At 35.6% G+C, this 20,592-nt stretch overlaps 1 protein-coding gene and 1 pseudogene across 7 annotated transcripts in view; both read right to left on the reverse strand.

Annotated features, from left to right (window-relative positions):
* The window catches only part of QKI (QKI, KH domain containing RNA binding), a 156,701-nt gene that overhangs the window by 87,800 nt on the left and 48,309 nt on the right, over positions 1 to 20,592 (reverse strand). For all 7 annotated transcript variants that reach the window (XM_027601745.2, XM_027601744.2, XM_027601743.2 and 4 more), the window contains exon 3: positions 9,297 to 9,413. In XM_027601745.2, the coding sequence (XP_027457546.1) occupies positions 9,297 to 9,413 (117 nt within the window). The remainder of the gene's footprint in view (positions 1 to 9,296; positions 9,414 to 20,592) is intronic.
* LOC113928192 lies at positions 10,492 to 10,711 on the reverse strand (annotated as a pseudogene).

Here is a 20,592-nt window from a genome sequence, read left to right on the forward strand (position 1 = left end):
TCTCTAAAATAAATAAATAGGGGCACCTGGGTGGTTCAGTAGGTTAAGTGTCTGCCTCCAGCTCAGGTCATGATCCCAGGGCCTTGGGACTGAGCCCCGCATCGGGCTCCTTGCTCAGTAAGCCTTGCTCAGGTAGCCTGCTCCCCCTGCTTGTGCTCTCCCTCTCTCTGTCAAATAAATAAAATCTTTAAAAAAAAATTAAAGAAAAAATAAATAAATCTTAAAAAAAAATGCCTAGAGGCAATCTAAATGCCCATTAATAGGGGAATGTTGGAATAATTTATGGTATAATCCACATAATGGAATATGATAAAGTTATTAAAAGGACTGTCTCAATATACCCCCACAAAGTGATCTCAACAATATACTGTTAAACAAAAACAAAGTAAGGCGTAGAAAAGTGTGTAATGTGTATATAACTACCTATGAAAAGTGAGAAATTACACACACAGGCATACACAACTGTCATACTTATGTAACTGTTTGTGTCAAAAAAAGAAATATAAGGATAACCTGGAAACAAATATAAAAAATTTACCTGAAGAGCAAGGCGCGGGAATACATACAGGCAACAGGAGTAAGAGCCAGAGTCTCTGAAAATGCCCTACTTATAGATTTGACTTTGAGCCATGTAAATATTTTACAAGTAACAGAAAAATAACTGAAGCAACTATTAAAATTAGAAAACCAAGTGCAAATGAGCTTAAATGTAGACCCTTATAATGATGTACCTGTTATACACTCGGAAATTACTCAGTGTTTTAAAAGAAAGAATTTCAATCTCTGGTGGGATATACTCTAAAAACAATATGAACTGGGGAAAAATTGTTTTCACTATGTTGTTGATAGTAGTGTTTGTACTGTTATTCTGAGACTTTTATATATTTTAGATTAAAGCAAATGAGTCATCATTTTGTGTCTTTAGGAACCAGATTTTTCAGTGGGAAAGAGAACAGATATATAAGATCAATTAAATAAAACACCGTAGCCCTGATTTTGAATGAGAATGAACTTGTATACATCTATATTCCTGAATGTGTGTGTGTATGTATGTACGTATCTCCTAACTTTGTCCTGAAAAGGTCTATAAATAATGAGTATCACTTAAGCCCAAAATGCAATATCTACTTACTATTTTTCACTAAAAGTAACTAGGATTCCTTAAAGAAATGGCTGATTCCATGTCTGGGAGGAAATTTTCTAAGCTGACACTGGACTATCATACCACACTAGAAAGCAAAGTTACTAGCCCCAACCACTGGGGTAGTGTCAGAAGGACTTAGAAGTGAACTTGAGGAGGCCCCCAATGGCCGAACAACAGGATCATTAAAAACACTATCTGCAATGAACTGAGACATCCAAATAGTTTACATGAATTCATAATGATATTCAAAAAGAAAAAAAAAACAAACCCTATTCTTTACCTTTAAAGGATTCCTAGGAACCAACCATTTTTAAACTAGTAAATAAAGAAATGAGCATTTATCTAGCCTTTCCTCTAAAAAGTAAATCTAGCTAATATTAATGAAGAAACAGGATATAACCATTTTGCAACTCCTACTGAAATAAAAGGCCTAAAAAACCTACCATCACCACACTACTTGTGAAATATTCTTTCAAAAAGAAGAAAGGAAATGAGGGAGAGCAGGAGATCTGAATGTGATTAAACCAAACCTTTCTCACTTACCAAAAAATATAGAGGACAGAGATCAGTGTTAAACACCACCATGCAATCAGCAAAATCCACAGTAATAATTGAGGATAAATAACTCAGTCCCTTGACAAATAAAATGTAAGGAGAAATGGAGCTGAGGGACTGAAGGGCTTAAGCAATCTATCAATTAACTGCAGTGTATACGGCCCTCACTTGGATGCCATTCAAACCAAGTATTTTAAAAACACATTTATGAGACAAGAGGGGAACTATGAACACTGACTAGATATTTGATAACAAAGAAAATCTGGGGTGATAAAAATGCATAAACATGATAGCATTAAAGAGCCCTGTTATTTTAGAAAAATGTAATAAAATATTTACAGAGGAAATTATGTCTGGAATGTGCTCCCCAAATCATGTGGCATGCAGAAGAGGAATTAAGAGCCATGGAGGAGTGAGGGCATACTTGGAAGGAGACAGGCAATGCTGATGCTAGGTGATGGATTACTGTTATTTAAAATTAGCCATGATGGGTATTAAGGAGGGCACGTGATATGATGAGCACTGGTTGCTGTACACAACTGGTGAAATCGTTGAACGCTGCCATCAAAAACTAATTGAACATAATAAATAAAAAAAAATTAGCCATGATGAGAAATTTAAAAGAATAAACTGTACCTATGCTAAAGGATGTCAGAAAGTTAAGTATTCAACAAGATCATTAAAACAGGTTGTCTGAACCATGCTTGTACCTGATGTTATGTCACTGTCCATTATAGCCACCTTAGGACGTCAACCAAAAAAAACTGTATTAATTTGATCTCTTTCAAAGTGTTGAGACAGCAGTAACATCTTCCATAAGAATAAAAGTCTAAGCAACTCCCCAACAAACTCAAGAAAATTTATCTTTGCATATTGCTGTCAATATTGCCTTGAAGCATCCTTTGTAAGTGTGTCTTCCTATTACCCAGCACAAAGTCTTAGACATTATAAAGCTCAATTATTTAGTGGATTGACACAGAACAGGATACAGAGTTGCAGAAGAAAATGCTAATTATAAAGCATCATATCTAATATTATCCATGTTCTATAACACATGTGAATGTATGTATAACTATAAGAAGAACAATCTGTAAGAAGACAGGCCAAAACTGTCAACAAGGGTAGGCTGTAGAGTGACAGCACAGGTGGTGCCTTTAATTTTTTTTCAGACTATCTGTATTCTTAAACTTTTCCAAAAATATGTATTAGTGACGTAATTAAAATATATATTAACCATAAGAAATGAAGTAACAGGACTTAAGAGATAAGAAAAATTTGTAATGTATATGGAAAGATGTAAAAATGTTATGAAATTGTCTGCAATTATACAATATGCCTCTCTAATAACGTTTCATAAATCATGTTCCACAAAACACTGTATATCCCTTATAAATAAAATTAAAAATTTATTACAGATTGATCAGGTTTTAAATTCAAAGCCCATATTCTGATGAGAATGATTTGCATAGTTCAATTTGAATGTTCAATGAGAGCTGCGTTTATATTTACTGCTGTCATCAGTTAGAAATGGAGGACTGGATAAGTTACATCACCTCTTTAAGCCTCCAATCCTGTTAGAAGAGTAAAACTATCTTCTGAGGTTATTGCATGGTCTGAATCAGACATTGCACAGATTGTGAAAGCAGTGATACCATCTGGCCATAGTTATTAGCAGCCCTAGAAGGGCCATCTGATTCCTTAAGTGCATATCCCTTCATTTCAAGCAAAGAGCTCTACGTAAAATTACTAAATCTCAATGGAAATTTCCAGAAGATACATTTTAACTAACCTGGCTTTGATCAACTGTAGACATTTCTCTCATAAACATTTTTGGCTGGGGGGTGGGAGTGGGAAGCAGAAACACAAGCATGGATACTTAGTCCCCACTTATTTATGACAGGGGAGCTCTCAGAGAAAAGCTAATGGATGTTGAAGAGACAAATCCCCAAGAATGTCCCCTATAACACCACTCACAAAGACTCCCAAAGGTGAACTTCACTTACCACTTTAATAACTATCACTCCACAATATTATCAAGTATCTAATTTATGCATGAAACACTCTTCTGTTTTAATGACTTACATGTACTCATCTGCTACAGTGGAAACCAGCTGACTGCCACCTCTGTTTTTTGAAGATGAACCCATTCCCTCTAGCATTAAGACATTTTTCCCAGAGCTCTCCACCTGGCCCCTGTAGCCCTCTGCTACATCAATTGAAAAACTACCAAAAATCATTTTCTTTTCCAAAAATTACTTCTCTAGAATTTCTATGCTCAACTATATAGTTTTCTATCAAGAAAATGGGATTAAATCCTTCCTAAAGGAGGATTTCTGAAAATCCAGGGAATGACACAAAAACAAAATCTCAAAATGTATTATCCCTGAGGAAAAAACTAAAAACTTTAGAGAAGTTTCACAAAATATATTCATGTTGACTTCATAGTCAAAGCTTAAAACTACTCAATATTCAAGTTCTAATATTTCTGAAGTTGCTACCGCTCTCAGAAATGGTTCAAGTAGGAAGTAGTACACCACAGGATAGAATACAGGCTGTAGGTTGAATTTGGACTGCTACTTTTTGGTATGTGACCTTTGGCCACATTACTCAACCTCCTGAGGCTCAATTTCCTCACCCACAAAATAGGAATAATAAAACTCAGATTACCTCACACCTGTCAGAATGGATAAAATTAACAACACAAGAAACAACAGGTGTTGGCAAGGATGTGGAGAAAAAGGAACCCTGTTGCACTGTTGGTGGGAATGCAAACTGGTTGCAGCCACTGTGGAAAACAGTAAGGAGGTTCCTCATAAAGTTAAAAACAGAACTACCTTACCATCCAGCAATCACACTATGGGTATTACCCAAACAATACAAAAACACTAATACAAAGGGATTCACGCCCCCCCAGCAGCATTATTTACAATACCCAAGATATGGAAACAGCCCAAGGGTCCACTGATTGATGAATGGATAAAATAAGATGTGGTATGTATATATAATGAAATATCATTTAGACAGAAGAAAGAGGAGAGGGGTGGAGGGTTGGGTTAAATAGGTGAAGGGGATTAGGGGGTGCATTTGTGGTGATGAGCAACGGGTGATGTATGGAATTACTGAATCACTGTACTGTACACCTGAAACCAATAAAACACTATAAAAAATAAAATAAATGATATAAAATATAAAATGATATAAATAAAAAATAAATGATAAAAAAATAATAAACTTACAAGATATGGAAAAAAACCTAAAACAAATGAATGTATAATACCTAGAATAATGCTTGATACAAAGTACACACTCTATGAATCACAAGAACAATCCATAAAGAGGCACCTCGGTGGCTCAGTTAGTTGAGCATCCAACTCTTGGTTTTGGCTAAGGTCTGATCTCCGGGTCCTGAGACTGAGCCCCGTGTTGGGCTCCGCGTTCTGCCTGGAGTTGCTTTGCTTGAGTTTCTCTCTCCCTCTCTCCCATCCCTCTTCCCCACACTCCTACCTCCCTCCCTCCCTCTCTCATAAATAAATAAATCTTTAAAAAAGAAAATTAAAAAGAACTATCCATAAAACTACTGGTTTCCACTTGCTGACACCATGGTACCATATACTTAATCAGAGACAGAGGGATAGTTAGCCTGCTCCAGATAAGTACTGGCTGAAACAGAGCAGCTTTCCAAGCTTTGGTCATCGTCTCTCATAAAATCTGACTACAGCTCCTGCTCTTTGGTTCCATGAAGTTTACCCACTACCATTCCACTGATACTTGTACACAAAAATCAATGCTGTTATGCCCACCAATAACTCTGAAGTAATACCGATCCAACAGAATAAAAATTAAAGTGGCATTTTCACTCCCTTGCTTAAAACCAACAGCTTAGAATAATATGGTACTGCTTATCTTGCCCAAAGAATTAAAAGCACATCAGGTTTATAATTTCCTCTATTTATAAACTTTTGTATGGGGATGTGGGGGGGAGGCATCTATGCCTTTCATTTATTACCTAAACATTCATTCCTTTTTCAGATTTTTTTTTCAGATCCTACTCTGTGCTAGGTACTCATCAAACATCAGGTAAATGCTCCATAAAATAGACATGCTTTGCCTTCACTGAGTTTACCAGGCTAGTGAAGGATGCAGATCAGCAAACAGCATTTTCCATCATATTTTAGGCAACAGTAAATTAAGATTTTCTAGCTTTCTCAGCTTTTACAAAAATTGACAGCTCTGCAGAAAAGCTTAAAGCCAACTGGCTTTTCCTTTGAAACACCTGAAATACACCTAAATCAGCCTAGTACTAAGAAGTATCTCATCAATACTTCTTTTTGTCTCCATCTGCTTGTCAAGTTCTTTACCAAAATAATCGTCAAATAACAATCGACAGCACTTTCCATTTGACTTTACTTTCATTAACATTTTTAAGAGCTCAATGAATAGAGTAACTACAGCATTAACCAAAATGACTTGATTAACAATTAATTATGTGTAGATTTACATTAAAATTATAGAAGACACCTCTGGTATTAAAAATACGTGCATAGGGGCGCCTGGGTGGCTCAGTTGTTGAGCATCTGCCTTTGGCTCAGGTCGTGATCTCAGGGTCCTGGGATCGAGCCCCACATCGGGCTCCCTGCTCCGCGGGAAGCCTGCTTCTCCCTCTCCCACTCCCCCTGCTTGTGTTCCCTCTCTCGCTGTCTCTCTCTGCCAAATAAATAAAATCTTTAAAAAAAAAAAAAATACGTGCATAAATTCTTCACAGACTCCATATACCATAATATCAAACATATGATAGTCATTCAAACTAATTTGATATGCCTAAAGTACGTTCATCTGTAGCATTTTAATAAAACTAAAGATATAATCTGTGGCCAAATTTTTCTGGTGTCTTATTGTTACTCTTGCATTATGTATAATCTATTAAGTTCGTTTTATTTTGGTAGCCAACAGTACAAATTAAAAAGAAAAAGAAAATGTAAACTGCTTCTATTTGTGGTTAAGAACAAAGTGGACAAGACAGAATATGGATGCACCAACCACCAAAGAAAACAGAAAAGCAATGAGACTATGGGATATTTAAAGGTCATAAAACAAGGTATTCTCCTCTACAAAACTTAAAAAAAAAACAAAACAGTAGCAGTCCCCCCACCTTGATGCAACATAAGAGTTTAAACATAGAATGCACTAACTATCCAATTACAGTCGTCCCCGCTCATCTGCAGCTTTGCTTTCTGCGATTTCAGTTACCCACGGTCAGCCTAAGTCAGGAAGGAGATGATCCTCCTTCTAACTCATCATCAAGTCAATAGTAGCCTAATGTCACAGTCTCTATCATTCATCTCACTTAATCTCATCATGTAGGCATTTTACCATCTGATATCATCACCAGGGTGAGTACAGTATATTAAGATATTATGAGAGAGAGACCACATTCACATGACTTACTAAAATATACTGTTGTAATTGTTCTATTACTAATTATTGCTGTTAATCTCTTACTGTGCCTAATTTATATGTTAAACTTAACAGAAGTATGTATGTATAGGAAAATGCATAGTATATACAAGGTTCAGTACTATCTGCATTTTCAGGCATCCAGGGGTCTTAGAATGCCCCCCCCACCTGTGAATAAGGGGCACTACTGTAATAATAAAAAGATAAAATTTATGAGGAACAATGATTAACATTAATCTATCACTTACTATGATCCAAAGCACTGTTCTAAGGGCTTTATAACTAATTTAATCTTCACAATCACCTTATTACTACTCCCATTTTTATAAAGCAGAAGGAGATTAAGTAATTTGTCCAATGTCACAAAGCTGCTAAGTGATAGAACCAAGATTCAAACCTAAACAATCTGGTCACAAAGCTCACTGATTTAACTATTTGGTTCTTCTGCCAAAGACAGGAGGATATGTTCTTCAGGCTAAAATTTCAACCCCAATCAAAAAAAAAAAAAAAAAAAAACTCATGATGTCTCATTACACAGGTTCCAAGCTCTAATCCTTGGTGTCTATGAGTGTATGAGTGGAGAAGGGGAGGGTCATTACTACAGAATTAACAGAGGCTGAGGAGAGGGGAAAACATGTTTTTTCACTGATTTATAGAGTAACTGTTTAATTGATGGATACACTAATCTTAAGGTAAAGATTTATTTGTCCATCAACTGTCAACCTCATTTTTCTATGGCTCTTAAATTGCTTAATGCCAATACAACTATTAAGTGGAAACGGGAACCAAAACTCCATGCCGATATAAGACTGCCACTTAGCTGATTCAGAAAATGCTTATGTTTTAAGGTTCTAATAAAAAATGTTTTAAATACAATATTTAAATTTGATGAAGGAGAACTCACACAGCCTCAAAATATCTTTAAACTCAGCTGACAAGAACAGGTTATAGTAAGATTTAAAGATAATTGGTATTATTGGGGATGCCCCCTCCCCACGCACACTCAATTTTGCAGCTACAAAGTCATTATTTGTCTGCAAGGTGAGAAAATGACTGCAATCCAGTCAGGTGGTGGGAGAGTGTAAATGAAATGAGGTGGAAGGTCAGAAAAGAAGCACATCAGAATGAAGTCAGAATACTTTGTAGACCTGGTGTTTGTTCCATAAACTCCATAAAGTGACTCAACGCACACACTCCAACGTAAGCTGACTATGCATCTATTACTTGATAGCCCTTTCAAGGCAATGTATTAAAAAAATAATACCCTCCGGGACAGTATGTTTAATATTTGGCAATCAAATCTAGGTTTTTCTTCTTTTAAATCGAAGTATAATTCTTATACAGTGTTACATTAGTTTCAGGGGTGAATGGACCTAGAGGGTATTTGCTAAGTGAAATGAGTCAAAGATAAATACCATGTGATTTCATTTATATGTGGAATTTTTTTTAAAAGGTTATTTTTTTTTTAAAAATCAAACACTGTTTTACACAGATACACATTCTAAAATATCCCGCCTAACAGTATCATTGGATAACAGGAAACTAGGCAAATAAACCCTTCCTAAAAACAGTATTTAAAGAAGATAGTTAGGTATTTATTAATTAAACTAGAAGAACAATAAGTGGCAGAAGAAATACACAGAAAACAGGAACAATATAAACTAATAAACTTACAATCGACACAAAATGTTAGTGAAATCCAAGATGAGTATCATATGGCTAGTTATAGCTTTTTTTTTCTGTTTAACAGCTCTCCTGGTTATCTGACACACACAGCTAAAGCTATTCATTTGATCACTTTCATTTAAATCTCATCAACAGAAACATTTTAGATTTTTAAAACTTTTAATGACATACCTTTATATATACATTATAGTGTGACTAGTTTCCAAATTGGCAGCTTCTCAACTGTAAATACCAAAATAAGTTAACATGATGGACTGAGTGATACCTTAGTTGGCTAAAACTCATGATAATCAACAAGAAAAAAATCATGACAACACCTTAAAAAAGTTCAAAAGTTTCAGATATGAATTAATGTATAGTGCTTTATGCACAGAAGATCTGGATATTTTATTATTAGAATGCAAAAGTATAAGTAAATTATTCACATCAAGACTTGCCCCCAAGTTCAAGGACTTACCTTCTTTTTATCCCTCATCGAGCCTTTGCCTCGGACCATTATTTTACATCCTGTTTCTGCTTCAAGTTGTTTAGCAGTAAGTCCTCTAGGTCCAAGGATTCTCCCAACAAAATTAAACTGGGGAAAAAAAAAGTCACTATATATTATTCACTTGCTTGAATTTAGAGCTCTTAAAATTATTTTAAAATGTATTTTTACTTTGTCAAGTTAAATATTTTTTAATAAATCTTAGAGTACTTAGGAATTTCTAGCTCAGTTTGATGGTGTAATTACAAAAGCTCACTGTTCAGCATGGAAGTTTTATATGTATTAACACAAATTATGAATTAGAACCCTATCTACATAAAACAGGTACTATATTGAACTGTCCATCAACATGTAATCTAAACCAGAATAAACCAGTATATTAAAGCTTGACAAAATCTTAGATGCCACCCAATACAAATCCCTTCTACAAAACTCTGTAATGTCAGCGTACAGAGAATTGTTCATTATGTTAAACAGTAATTGCATTTTTTTACAGAGATCCTTGGGAAAAATTCCTGTCTCATTTATCTAACAAGAAAATACTTTCTCCAAAGCAACTATTCAGAGAGAATTGTAGTTTTTTGTTGGCTTCCATAACACCAATGGCCAAATTTGGATTCCACCCTATACTATTTCAGTCTTAAGAGCGTATTATTTTTTGCACAATTTTATGTCTGTACCTTAGTTTTCTTCCTTTTTTTTCCATTTCTAACTTTAACTTATACCACTAGCTTTGCAAGGAGCCTTAATTCTTTCCACGAGTAGGACAGCAATAAAAATAATTGTATAACTAACAGCCATCCCTCAGTAGAAGCTTCTAGTACAAAGGCCAACAGGAAGCACAGACTGACTCTGAATACCGAAAAGTAAAATTTCCTCATTCACAGGTCAACTGCACAAAAGACAAAAAAAATGAGTATTTACCATCAATTCCACAAAAAGCCATGGTGGTTTTTATTTATTCAAATAGGTACCGATTCATGTATTTATAGCTTCCTACCTTTTTCTTGCAATTGATCCTACTACTAGCATATCATTACATAAAAGTAATATGCTAGCATTCACTGCTTTAAGGGCTTAAGAAGCTAAGGCATTTCTCCAATCTTCTGTACTCCCAACAGCTTTTTACTTTCCCTCACTAAGCTGCTCACAGTATTTCCACATCTTACAAGTGATAGGCAAATCAAAGATGGATAATACACATGCCTAGCTGGGAGAAAGCACCCTTCCCTCAGGGGCTTTGTCCACCCCAAAACTCACAGACTGATCCTATAAGCACTTGATCTAGCTCTACAAGATCCCCAATTCTGAAATTTGCCTTTCCATTCAAATAAAACTGGTAAGAACAGATACTACACTTGATCTTAGCCAAAAGGCCGAGATAGAACCCCTTATCCTTGCCTCGTTCCTTGGCATATAGTATTTTTCTACTTCTTTAATCAACCTAAATCCCTGCCATCATCCATGTTAACAATGCACTTGCTTCCAACCCAGAATCCCTTTTCTACATCTCCAATTTGAATAAATTCAAGAACTATACTATTATTAAGTGTTTAAAAAACTCTTAAAGCACACAGATCCCAACTGGTATCCAAGCTCCAATACTGAATAATAATGAGGAATTTGAAAGTCACATCAAAATAAGCCTCAGTTATACAATGGAGATGATACCATCTGGCGGCGCTGTACTGAGGAGTGTATGTGTGTACAGCACAATACATATAAAAGGTTCAATACAAGGTCTGGCACATATAGTGGATAATTAATACCCTACCAAGTCCACTACAAATTCACTTTAGGAAACCTCAGGCCTTCGATCAAATATCCAGCTTGGAATATCCATATAAGGCGATATGGTCCATAGCAAATTTATCCTAGAGAACTCCAGAGAAACCTGACACTCAGAGAGCTCTGTAGAAAACCAGAAAAAAGAAAAAAGGTGGAAATGGCATACAGAACACCAACAAACAGGGATCTAACTTGCAGGTAACAGGCTTGAGTTTCTGTCTCCATAAACAGCATCTGGCTACCTTCTCAAAGTTGACACTTCAGATGATGACCTCAAACTTGAAGACTGCAGTGGGTGAGCCCAGTACATAAACATGTAAGTTCATAATTCAAATGTTCAGTGCTTCATACTTAAATATGAATAGACAAAGCAGGTTCACCAAAGACCTGAGAAGGCTAACAAGAAAGAGACAGTACAAAATAAAGAAAGAGGACAAGGGACCACTCCTTGAGGAAAAAGACTCTTGGTAAAGAAGATAATATTCAAAAAGAACTCCTTCGTACATAGCGCTGAACTATTTTCTAAAATGGCTGTATGCATTGATAAGTCCCCAAAGAAGAGAAGAAGAATTTGTTTTGATCCAACTTCCTCTCCAGCACTCCCTAACAATGCTTTTTATTTTAGCCATTCTGATGCACTTGCTGAATGTCTGAATTAGCATTCTCCTGATTACTAATAAAGTTCATTTTTTCAGGTTTACTGGCCATTCAGACCTATACTTTTCTTGAAGCACTCCTGAAGTTTCTAGACTACTTTTTATTGTGTTAGTGTTTTCTTAAGTGATTTCTACTTTGTGGTTACAGGTGTACCAAATACCTTTTCCCATCCTGTGGCTTGCCTCCTAGTTTGTTTGTTTGTTTTTTAAAGATTATTTATTTATTTAAGAGAAAGAGAGTGAGCGTGTGCACAGAGGGAGAGGGAGAAGACGACGCCCCACTGAGCAGAAAGCCTGATCCCAGCATCCCGAGACCATGACCAGAGCGGACGGCAGATGCTTAAATGCTTGAGCCACCCGGGCGCCCAGTGCCTCCTAGTTCTTTAATGGTGTTGTATAACTGAATTTAATTGGACTGAATTAATTTTCATGTAGCTCAAGTTATCAGTCTTCTCTTCATGTCAGTGGGGTCTTTCCCTATCCCAAGATCATGAAAAGATATCGTTCTGTATTAACTTTTAGAAGCTTTACTATTCTTTCGCATTTATACCCACAGTATACCAGGAATTAATGTCTGTAATGGTACCGCTTTTTCCCTTTCTCTCACATGGACACCCAATTGTCCTAGCATATTTTACTGAAAAGACTATCCTTTTCCAATTACTCTATGGTGCCATTACTGTCATAAATAACACCTATATATGCTTGGGTCTATTTCTGAGTTCTCTATTTTATTACATTAATCTATTTGCTTATCCTTGCTTTAATATCACACTGAATTAATTATTGTAACTTTATAATAAAATCTTGATATGCAGTATACCAAGCTATTCTACCTTGCTCGTACTGTAGAATGTCTCATCTACTCATTCCCTTTGTTTCTGAACAGATTTTTAAACCAGCTGGTAAATTTCTGAAATAATACTGGTGGTAATTTTAATTGAGATATTACAACAGAGGCTTCAAAACCACGAGCACAGTGTAATTTCTTTATTTGATCAGGTCTGCTTTAATACCTATCAAAAATATAAGGCTTTTTTTTGTGACTTTATTCATTTTTGTTAGACTTATTCCTAGATATTTGGGGGTTCATTTTTGCTACTGTATGTATTTTTTAATTCATTTTTGTTCCTTGTATATGAACATGTAACTGAATGTTCTGTATTAATAAACCATATAACCAGCAGCCTGTTTCATCATTATTTAATTCTCATAATTTTTCTGTAGGTACTTTTGGGTTCTTTAGGTAAACAAACCTATTACTTGCAAATAATGACTGTTATATATCCTTTCTCCTTCCCAACCATATGGCACTGGCCAATACATCTCAAGTTCAAAGTCAAAGAAGAGTCCTTCACTTGTTCCAGATTTCAAAATTAAAGTTTTCAACAGTTGACCATAAAGCTTAAAGTAATCTGTAGACTTTCTGTAGGTATACTTTACCAGATTAAGTAAACTTCCCTTTATTCCTGAGTTTGCTAAAGTTTTTTTTTTTTAAATCATGAGTGGATATTTAAATTTATCACATTTCTTTATCATCTATTGAGACAACCATAATATTTCTCTTTAAAATCTGTTAGTGCAGTGGACTACAATCAACTATCAAATGTTAAACACCCTTATATTCCTAAAATAAACTCAAGTTAATCTTGATGCATCATCCTTTTCGTAAGTTATTACATTCAGTTTGCTAGCACTTTGATTTTTTTTTTAAATTTACCTTCATAAATGGAATTGGCTTGTAATATTCCCTTCTCATAATATGCTTCCTGGGTTTTGGCATCAAGGTTATTCTGGCCTCAAAACGTGCCGAGATGCATTCCCTCTTTTGCTACTCTCCGGATGGGCTTGTAGAAGACATGTTATTTCTTCCTCAAATATTGAATAGCAATCAGTGGTGAAACAACCTGGGCCTAGACTTTTTCTCTGTGCAAGGTTTTTAATTATGGATTCAGTTCTTTAATTCAGATTTTCTAGCCTTTCATATGTCAATTCTGGTAACCTGTATTTACCTAGAAATATGTCCGTATTGTTTAAACTTTCAAATTTGTTGATGTAAAGCTTAAGTCTAATTTTCTTCTCAGTATCTACACAATCTGTTTGATGTCCCCTCTTTCATTCCTGACTGGTTATCTATGTCTTCCTTGTTCTTTATCAGTCTTCCAGTCTTTTCAAAAAATTTACTTCTGTTTTTGCTGACTGGGCTAGAATGACTTAAAAAAAATGGCCACAATTATCCATTAACCCCTCAAGATATCTAAGCCACTGCAGCGTCAACTTGTAGCTCATCTCCACCCTCGAATCTGGGCTGCAGCACTGTGACTTGCTTTTCCAGTACAATATGGGAAGAATGACATTCGTGTGAAAAGCCTAAATTTCAGTCTTAGCTGCATTTACTCTCTTAGAACCCTATTATACCCCTGTAAACAAGCTCAGACTAACCTCTTGGAGAATGGAAGACAAGTGACCGAGTCACCATCAATGTCCCAGCCCATAGCCAGACAACTCATAAAAACAGAGGTGCCTCGCCGACCTACAGGGGACTACAGATGCAGACCAGAAGAACTACTTTGCTAAACCTGACCCAAAGGACCAACTAGTCTGTAGAAGAGAAGCAGAGGCTAAATAAATGATGCTTGTTTTAAGTAAGTTATTGGGGTGGCTTATTATAATGCCACAAGAGCCATCTGATACAATGATTCTCTTCCTTTTGTGGTTTCTTGTCATTAATTGATTTCTATTCTTAGCTTTATTATTTCCTTCCTTCTACTTCTTTTGGGTTTAATCTGCTACATTTTTTTCAGCTTTCTGAAATGGATGCTTAGCTTACCGCACATTCTTCTTTTCTAATATATATACTTTTAAAGCTTTAGCTATTCCTCTAACTGGCTTTAGCCGCAACCCCTGGTTTTGATATGCAGTATTTCCCTTATCATTCAAATCAAATAACTTAATCGCTATTGAATATTTAAATGTTTTTCTCATTTCAAAAATGAGATTGCCTAATCATCTGTTATTGATTTCTAACTTCTACATTATAATCAGAAAACATACTGTGCAGAATATCAATCCTGCATTGTTTGTTCCGACTTTTCAGTGTAGCATATGGTCAATTTTTCTAAATATTTCATGGGTTCTCAAAAAAAACGCAAATTCTTCCAAGATTACTTTTGTCTATTTCTCCTTGTGGTTCTATTTTGCCTTTACTATATGCTGTTATTTGATATATACAAATTTTACATTATTGTAGCCTTTTACCATCATTATGAAATGGCCCTCTATCTCCAGATATACCTTCTGCCAGTTAGCCTATAGATATTCACATGGAGATAAAAAATTTGTTTTGTTTTTCAAAGTGTATCTTTCTTGATCCTATTACTTTCAATCTTTAGCTATCCTTATATTTTAAACAGGACTTCCTTAAGAAGCATCTAGATAAAGTCTGTTTCATCAATCTTGTAATTGAATTTTAAGTGGAACACCGAGCCCATTTAGTGTGGGATTTATATCTACCATCTTACTAAAGTGCTTTCTACATGCCCATCCTCCTGTATGTTCCTTTTCCTTTTTTTTTTTTTTTCTTGTCTTCTTCGTGGGAAGGGGGGATCAGGGACACAGGTAGAAATGAGCATGCTTTTTCCCTTTATTTTTCCTTTCTATTAGCCTGAAAGTTATATGCTTATTTATGCTAGACACGTATCACCAAATTATCAAACACTAATGTTACTTTGTACTTTAACCACTTTCCCATACAATGCAAGGACCCCAAACTATTTAACACCATTTATTCCAATCCAATTTATATGCCATTGTTTTTCTAAATTTTATACGTACTTTTAACTCAATAATCATCCTATACAAATAATGTGCATTTGTATTTACCCACACATTCAGCATTTTCATTGCTCTTTATTACTTTCTGTATCTTCAGTTTTCCAAAGAGGGTCATGTTTCTCCTTTCCAAAAAAACATCTTTAAGTATTGCCTTTAGTGAACATCTTCTGGTAATTCAGTCTCTCATTTTTTTCCTTATCTGAAAATGTCTTATTTTTGATGGGTATGGAATTCTAGTTTGACAGTTACTTTCTTTCAACATCTTAAAGACTGTTTACTTTGTCTCCTGTTTTCCTCTGTCATACTTCTGAAAAATGAGCTATGAGTCTTGACTGTGGCTCCTTTGAAGGTAATCTTTTCCCCTCCTGTTTGCTACTTTTACGATTTCTTCAACATTAGTTTTCAAAAGTTTTACTATGAGGTGCCTAGGAATGGCTTTTGTTTTACAATTCAGTTTCCCAAATCTCTGACTTTATTGCTTTGGTTTGAAAGGTCTCAGCCACACTCCTTTCAAACACTGCTTCTATGCCATTCTCTCTTCTTCTAAAACTCCAATTACATATGTTAGACTTTCTCACTGTTTTCCTTTCATTTTTCACAGTTTTTCTATCCCTCTGCCTCTCCATGCTGAGTATTTTCTTCTGAGCTACCATCCAAGTTCACGAATTCTCTCTTCAAATGCTTCTATAATCTTCTGGTAAACCGGTTAATTCCAGTTAAGGAATTTTTCCAGTTTAATTTTTCTTTTACAGTTCCCATTTCTCTGCCATATTTCTCTAACTTGTCTTTTGTCTCCTTCTACATACTAAGCATAGCTCTTATAAAATCTAGGTCTGATAATTCTAATACCTAGAGTCCCCGTGGATTTTTTATTATTTTGTTGTTTCTTCAGATTTTTATTAATGTCATCTTATCTTCTTGTGATTTGGGTTATTTTCTAGTGGGTGCTAGACACTGTACTTGCTACATAGCTTACAGAAATAATATAAGTCCTAAAATGATGTTACCTTCTTCTACAAAGGATATGCATCAGCTTTTCCCAGGGACCTACTATTACTAGCAATCCAAGATCACTTCTTAAAACAATTTGATGCTGACATGCACTATCTATGAGAACCTCAGAAATTCTGGTTCACTTTTACTCCTAGAATTCTTACCTGTCAGCATCCCTCTACCCCAAGCAAAGACTGGGGGCGGGGAGGAGTCCATATAGATAGGTCATAGATTCCAACTTCCGTCCCCCAAAGTTCAGCCTTTCCGCTGTCTTCTCCAGATTCAGAAAACATACCCAGTGAAAGGTTTCTAAAAGCCAGACTTATATCCTTGATTATCTGCCCTCGATCTTCCTGGGACTCTGATGTGTTCAAGCAAATGTTTCTTCATCTTGTGTGCTATTTTACTGGAATTGCTCTGAACTACTAGCTCCAAATTTACTAGCTGGTCTGAATTACCCTGTTAGCCCTTAAAACAGAGAAGTCCATGGCATTTTTAAAGATGCTGCTTGCCTTTTAATCTAAACAGATCCAGAACTAACATAACTTCAGGCAGTATGGGGTAAAAACATACTGGAATGAGGGTCTGGGGAAGAGAAATAAGGCATATACCACAGCAAGTCTATCTGCAGGCCTGGCCCTATGTTGACTCTTCCTACTTACCTGCCACTTCCTAACTCTACCTTTTTCCTTTTTCTAAAAAATTTTATTTACTTATTTGAGAGAGAGAGAGAGAGAGAGAGAGAGAGAGAGAGAAAAGGATGAGCAGGGGGAGGGGCAGAGGGAGAGGAAGACTCCCTGCTAAACAGGGAGCCCGAGGCGGGGCTTGATCCCATGACCTGAGCGGAATGCAGACACTTAACCAACTGAGCCACCCAGGTGCCCTCCCTACCTCTACCTTTTTGCACAGTCACAGATTCTATAAAACTTCACACCCCTCAGCCCCTCAAAACAACCTGAAGAGAGACAAGAATCTGCACATCTTACCTTCCCTCATGTTTAGTTTGGGTATTTTTTTTCAGTACAAAAGAAAATGGCTTTCATTTTCAAATTCAACTCATTTAGAAAGACATTTATTCAAGGTCTGCTATGTGGTAGAGAGTAAAAGAGATGCTAGGGATTTAAAAAAAGAAGAAAAAAGGAAGAAGAGGAAAGAAGAGGAGACACTCTCCCTGCTCTCATGAGATCTGTGAAAATGTTGTTACTCTATTTGTTACCTTGACTGTTTCTTAAAATAAGTGTCCTTGTCAGCTCTTCTCTCCCTCAGTAATAGCTGTGCTCTATACAGATCCTTTTCCAAGGCAACTCATGTGCTGGACACACAAATGGAAAAGAATGTCTAGAAAAATACATTATAAACAGAGGTAACTTAGCACTTCAAATAAGTAATACATACTTATTTTTGATTTGTGTTCTTTGTCAAACTGCTTGGCATAAACTTCGTGACATACACTTAGAAGACCCTTTCTGACACATCTTATTCTTTCACTTATTAAACTTTTCTGCCAGAACCACAGTTTTAAGATTACAGTCTTCCACCACAACTAAGTAATCCTCACAATTATTATCTAAATAAAAAATGTTTTAAAACCAGTCAAAACCAACATATTAAATCTGCAAAACAAAATTTTCCTAACCTAAAAAATGAGGCAATCTCTACTGCCCAAGAACCAACAAACAACAACTCAAGTGTGTTAAAGTGCATACCACTAGGATTTTAACACAATTGAAACTGTCAAGGTCATCCTTCTCAAAATGCTGTAAGTAGAGAATAAAAAAAAAAATTAATCATAGCAGCTGCTTTGTCTACTGCAACCAATTTCCAAGTTAATATCGTTTGCCTTGCATTAAAATTCATTCCGTGTTGATTTATCATGCTAGTTCTGCAGCTTCATTCAATTAAAACAATGTCACAACACAGTCATAGAAAATCATTTCAAACAGCCCGAGCTAACTCCAACTTTAAAGACCAAAAAAGGGAAAGAAGAAGAATCAGAAGGAGGAGGAGAAGAAAAGACATTCATTAACCCCACTGTGTAAGTATAGACCTTCTCTGTGGCTCACCAATTATATTTTTGCCAAGTGGCATGTTAATTTCTAAAGAAGAGGTTAACAACAATCATGTCTAATGCTATTAGATGCTGCTCACTTCATTTTAAATAAAAATGATAGATTTTTCACAATGACAAAATATAAATATGGCAAATCTTTCCACTAACCTTTTAAGAAATCTACAATTAAAGATAAAACTTTCTGTGACATACTATCAAAACAGGTAACTAATAAAAACATGGCTTCCCAAAAGCATTTCAGTGAAACACTAAGAAATGCTGAAGAGCAATTTCTGCTTAAAATTTTATAAAAATAATTTTAAAAAGAACATGTACTTCTTTGCATTGTTTTTTGCATAACAGATTGATAATTTTTTTTTTTTTAAAGACTAGATTCATTATTTGACAGAGAGGCACAGTGAAAGAGGAAACACAAGCAGGGAGAGTGGGAGAGGGAGAAGCAGGCTTCCCGCCCAGCAGGGAGCCCGATGTGGGGCTTGATCCCAGGACCCTGGGATCATGACCTGAGCTGAAGGCAGACGCTTAACGACTTAGCCACCCAGGCGCCCCAAGATTTGATAATCTTTTTAAATATTGTTTCTGGCATTTCTAAGGTGTAAGACACCTTAGAACCTACATTATATTTCATATGTGACATAGTAGGCATGAAACACACACACAAATGTGTATTTTGTGAAGTCTTTTAGCAAATAACAAAAAATATACCAACTCTAACTTAGTCAACGCTAGTGAGCCTATCTTATTCATGTATGTTAAGATGGAAGAAGAGTCATGGTATTTTGGCAGTACAACTGGTTTTATTTTAAAATACCAGAATGGGGGCGGCTTGGTGGCTCAGTCAGTTAAGCATCCGACTCTTGATTTCGGCTCAGGTCATGATGTCAGGGTTGTGAGATCAAGCCCCAGGTTGGGCTCTGGTGCTGGGCACGGAGCGTGCTTAGGACTCTCTCCCTCTACTCCTCCCCCACAAGGCATACTCTCTCCTCCACCCCTTAAAAATATATAAATAAAATAAAATAAAATACCAAAATGATATTTTGTTTGTTTTTATTGTTTTACTGATTGGCTCTAGACTTATGGCACTTAAGGAGGAAATATTAATACAGATTAAATTTGAAAGTTTGCCGTGTCTACATTCACTGTGAATAGCACAATGTTCTTCCAGTATTCAAAAGCCATCATCCAATTCAGCGAAGAAGTTGCTCTTGTCATGTATAAACAAATGAAGTTTCAATATGTCTTTTGATTTTCATGTTCACCTATTCATGAATGCAAATGCAGAAACCGACTAATACTCATGTCAGAACTATACTCACTCAAATCATAAGTTTTAGCCAGAGATATAAAAGTTCAGCAAAAATCAATGAAAGCATTGTGTAAAACACATACACCATAAAAAACAGATTGAATATATCAAAATGTCTTGTGCTTTTTGGGGAGATAAATGTCTTATTCCTTTTCCATCTCCATATTAATTCTAGATAAGCAGCCAGTAAGTCTTCTTATGCTACATAATAATTATTACAGGAATAATTTTGTAAAACCCTTCATATATCAGGCCTTTATAATCATCTTCTGCTAGTGGCACAATGCTATGCAAGAAGAGGCATTTACACCAGCAGATGTAAAAGTGGGGGAAACAGTAACTAGTAATAACCAAAATATGAAATCTGTGGCATATAAATCTGTATGGAAATCTTCAACCTTTGAGTATAGATATAATTGGAAAAGAAGCTGAAACCACTCTGAAAACAAACTCAGGTTAATAAGATAGATGATTATTTTTCTAGAAGCTAAAAAAACAAGTACATTGGAAAACAATTATTATTTAAGCAATTAAAATAAAAATATGAAAGCCAACAAGAGTTTTATGACACAAGAATTTTATGACACTATTTTTGACAGTGTAAAGTCCAAACTCTTACAC

This window comes from Zalophus californianus, chromosome 7 (assembly GCF_009762305.2).
Source record: "Zalophus californianus isolate mZalCal1 chromosome 7, mZalCal1.pri.v2, whole genome shotgun sequence".
Lineage (NCBI taxonomy): Eukaryota > Metazoa > Chordata > Mammalia > Carnivora > Otariidae > Zalophus > Zalophus californianus.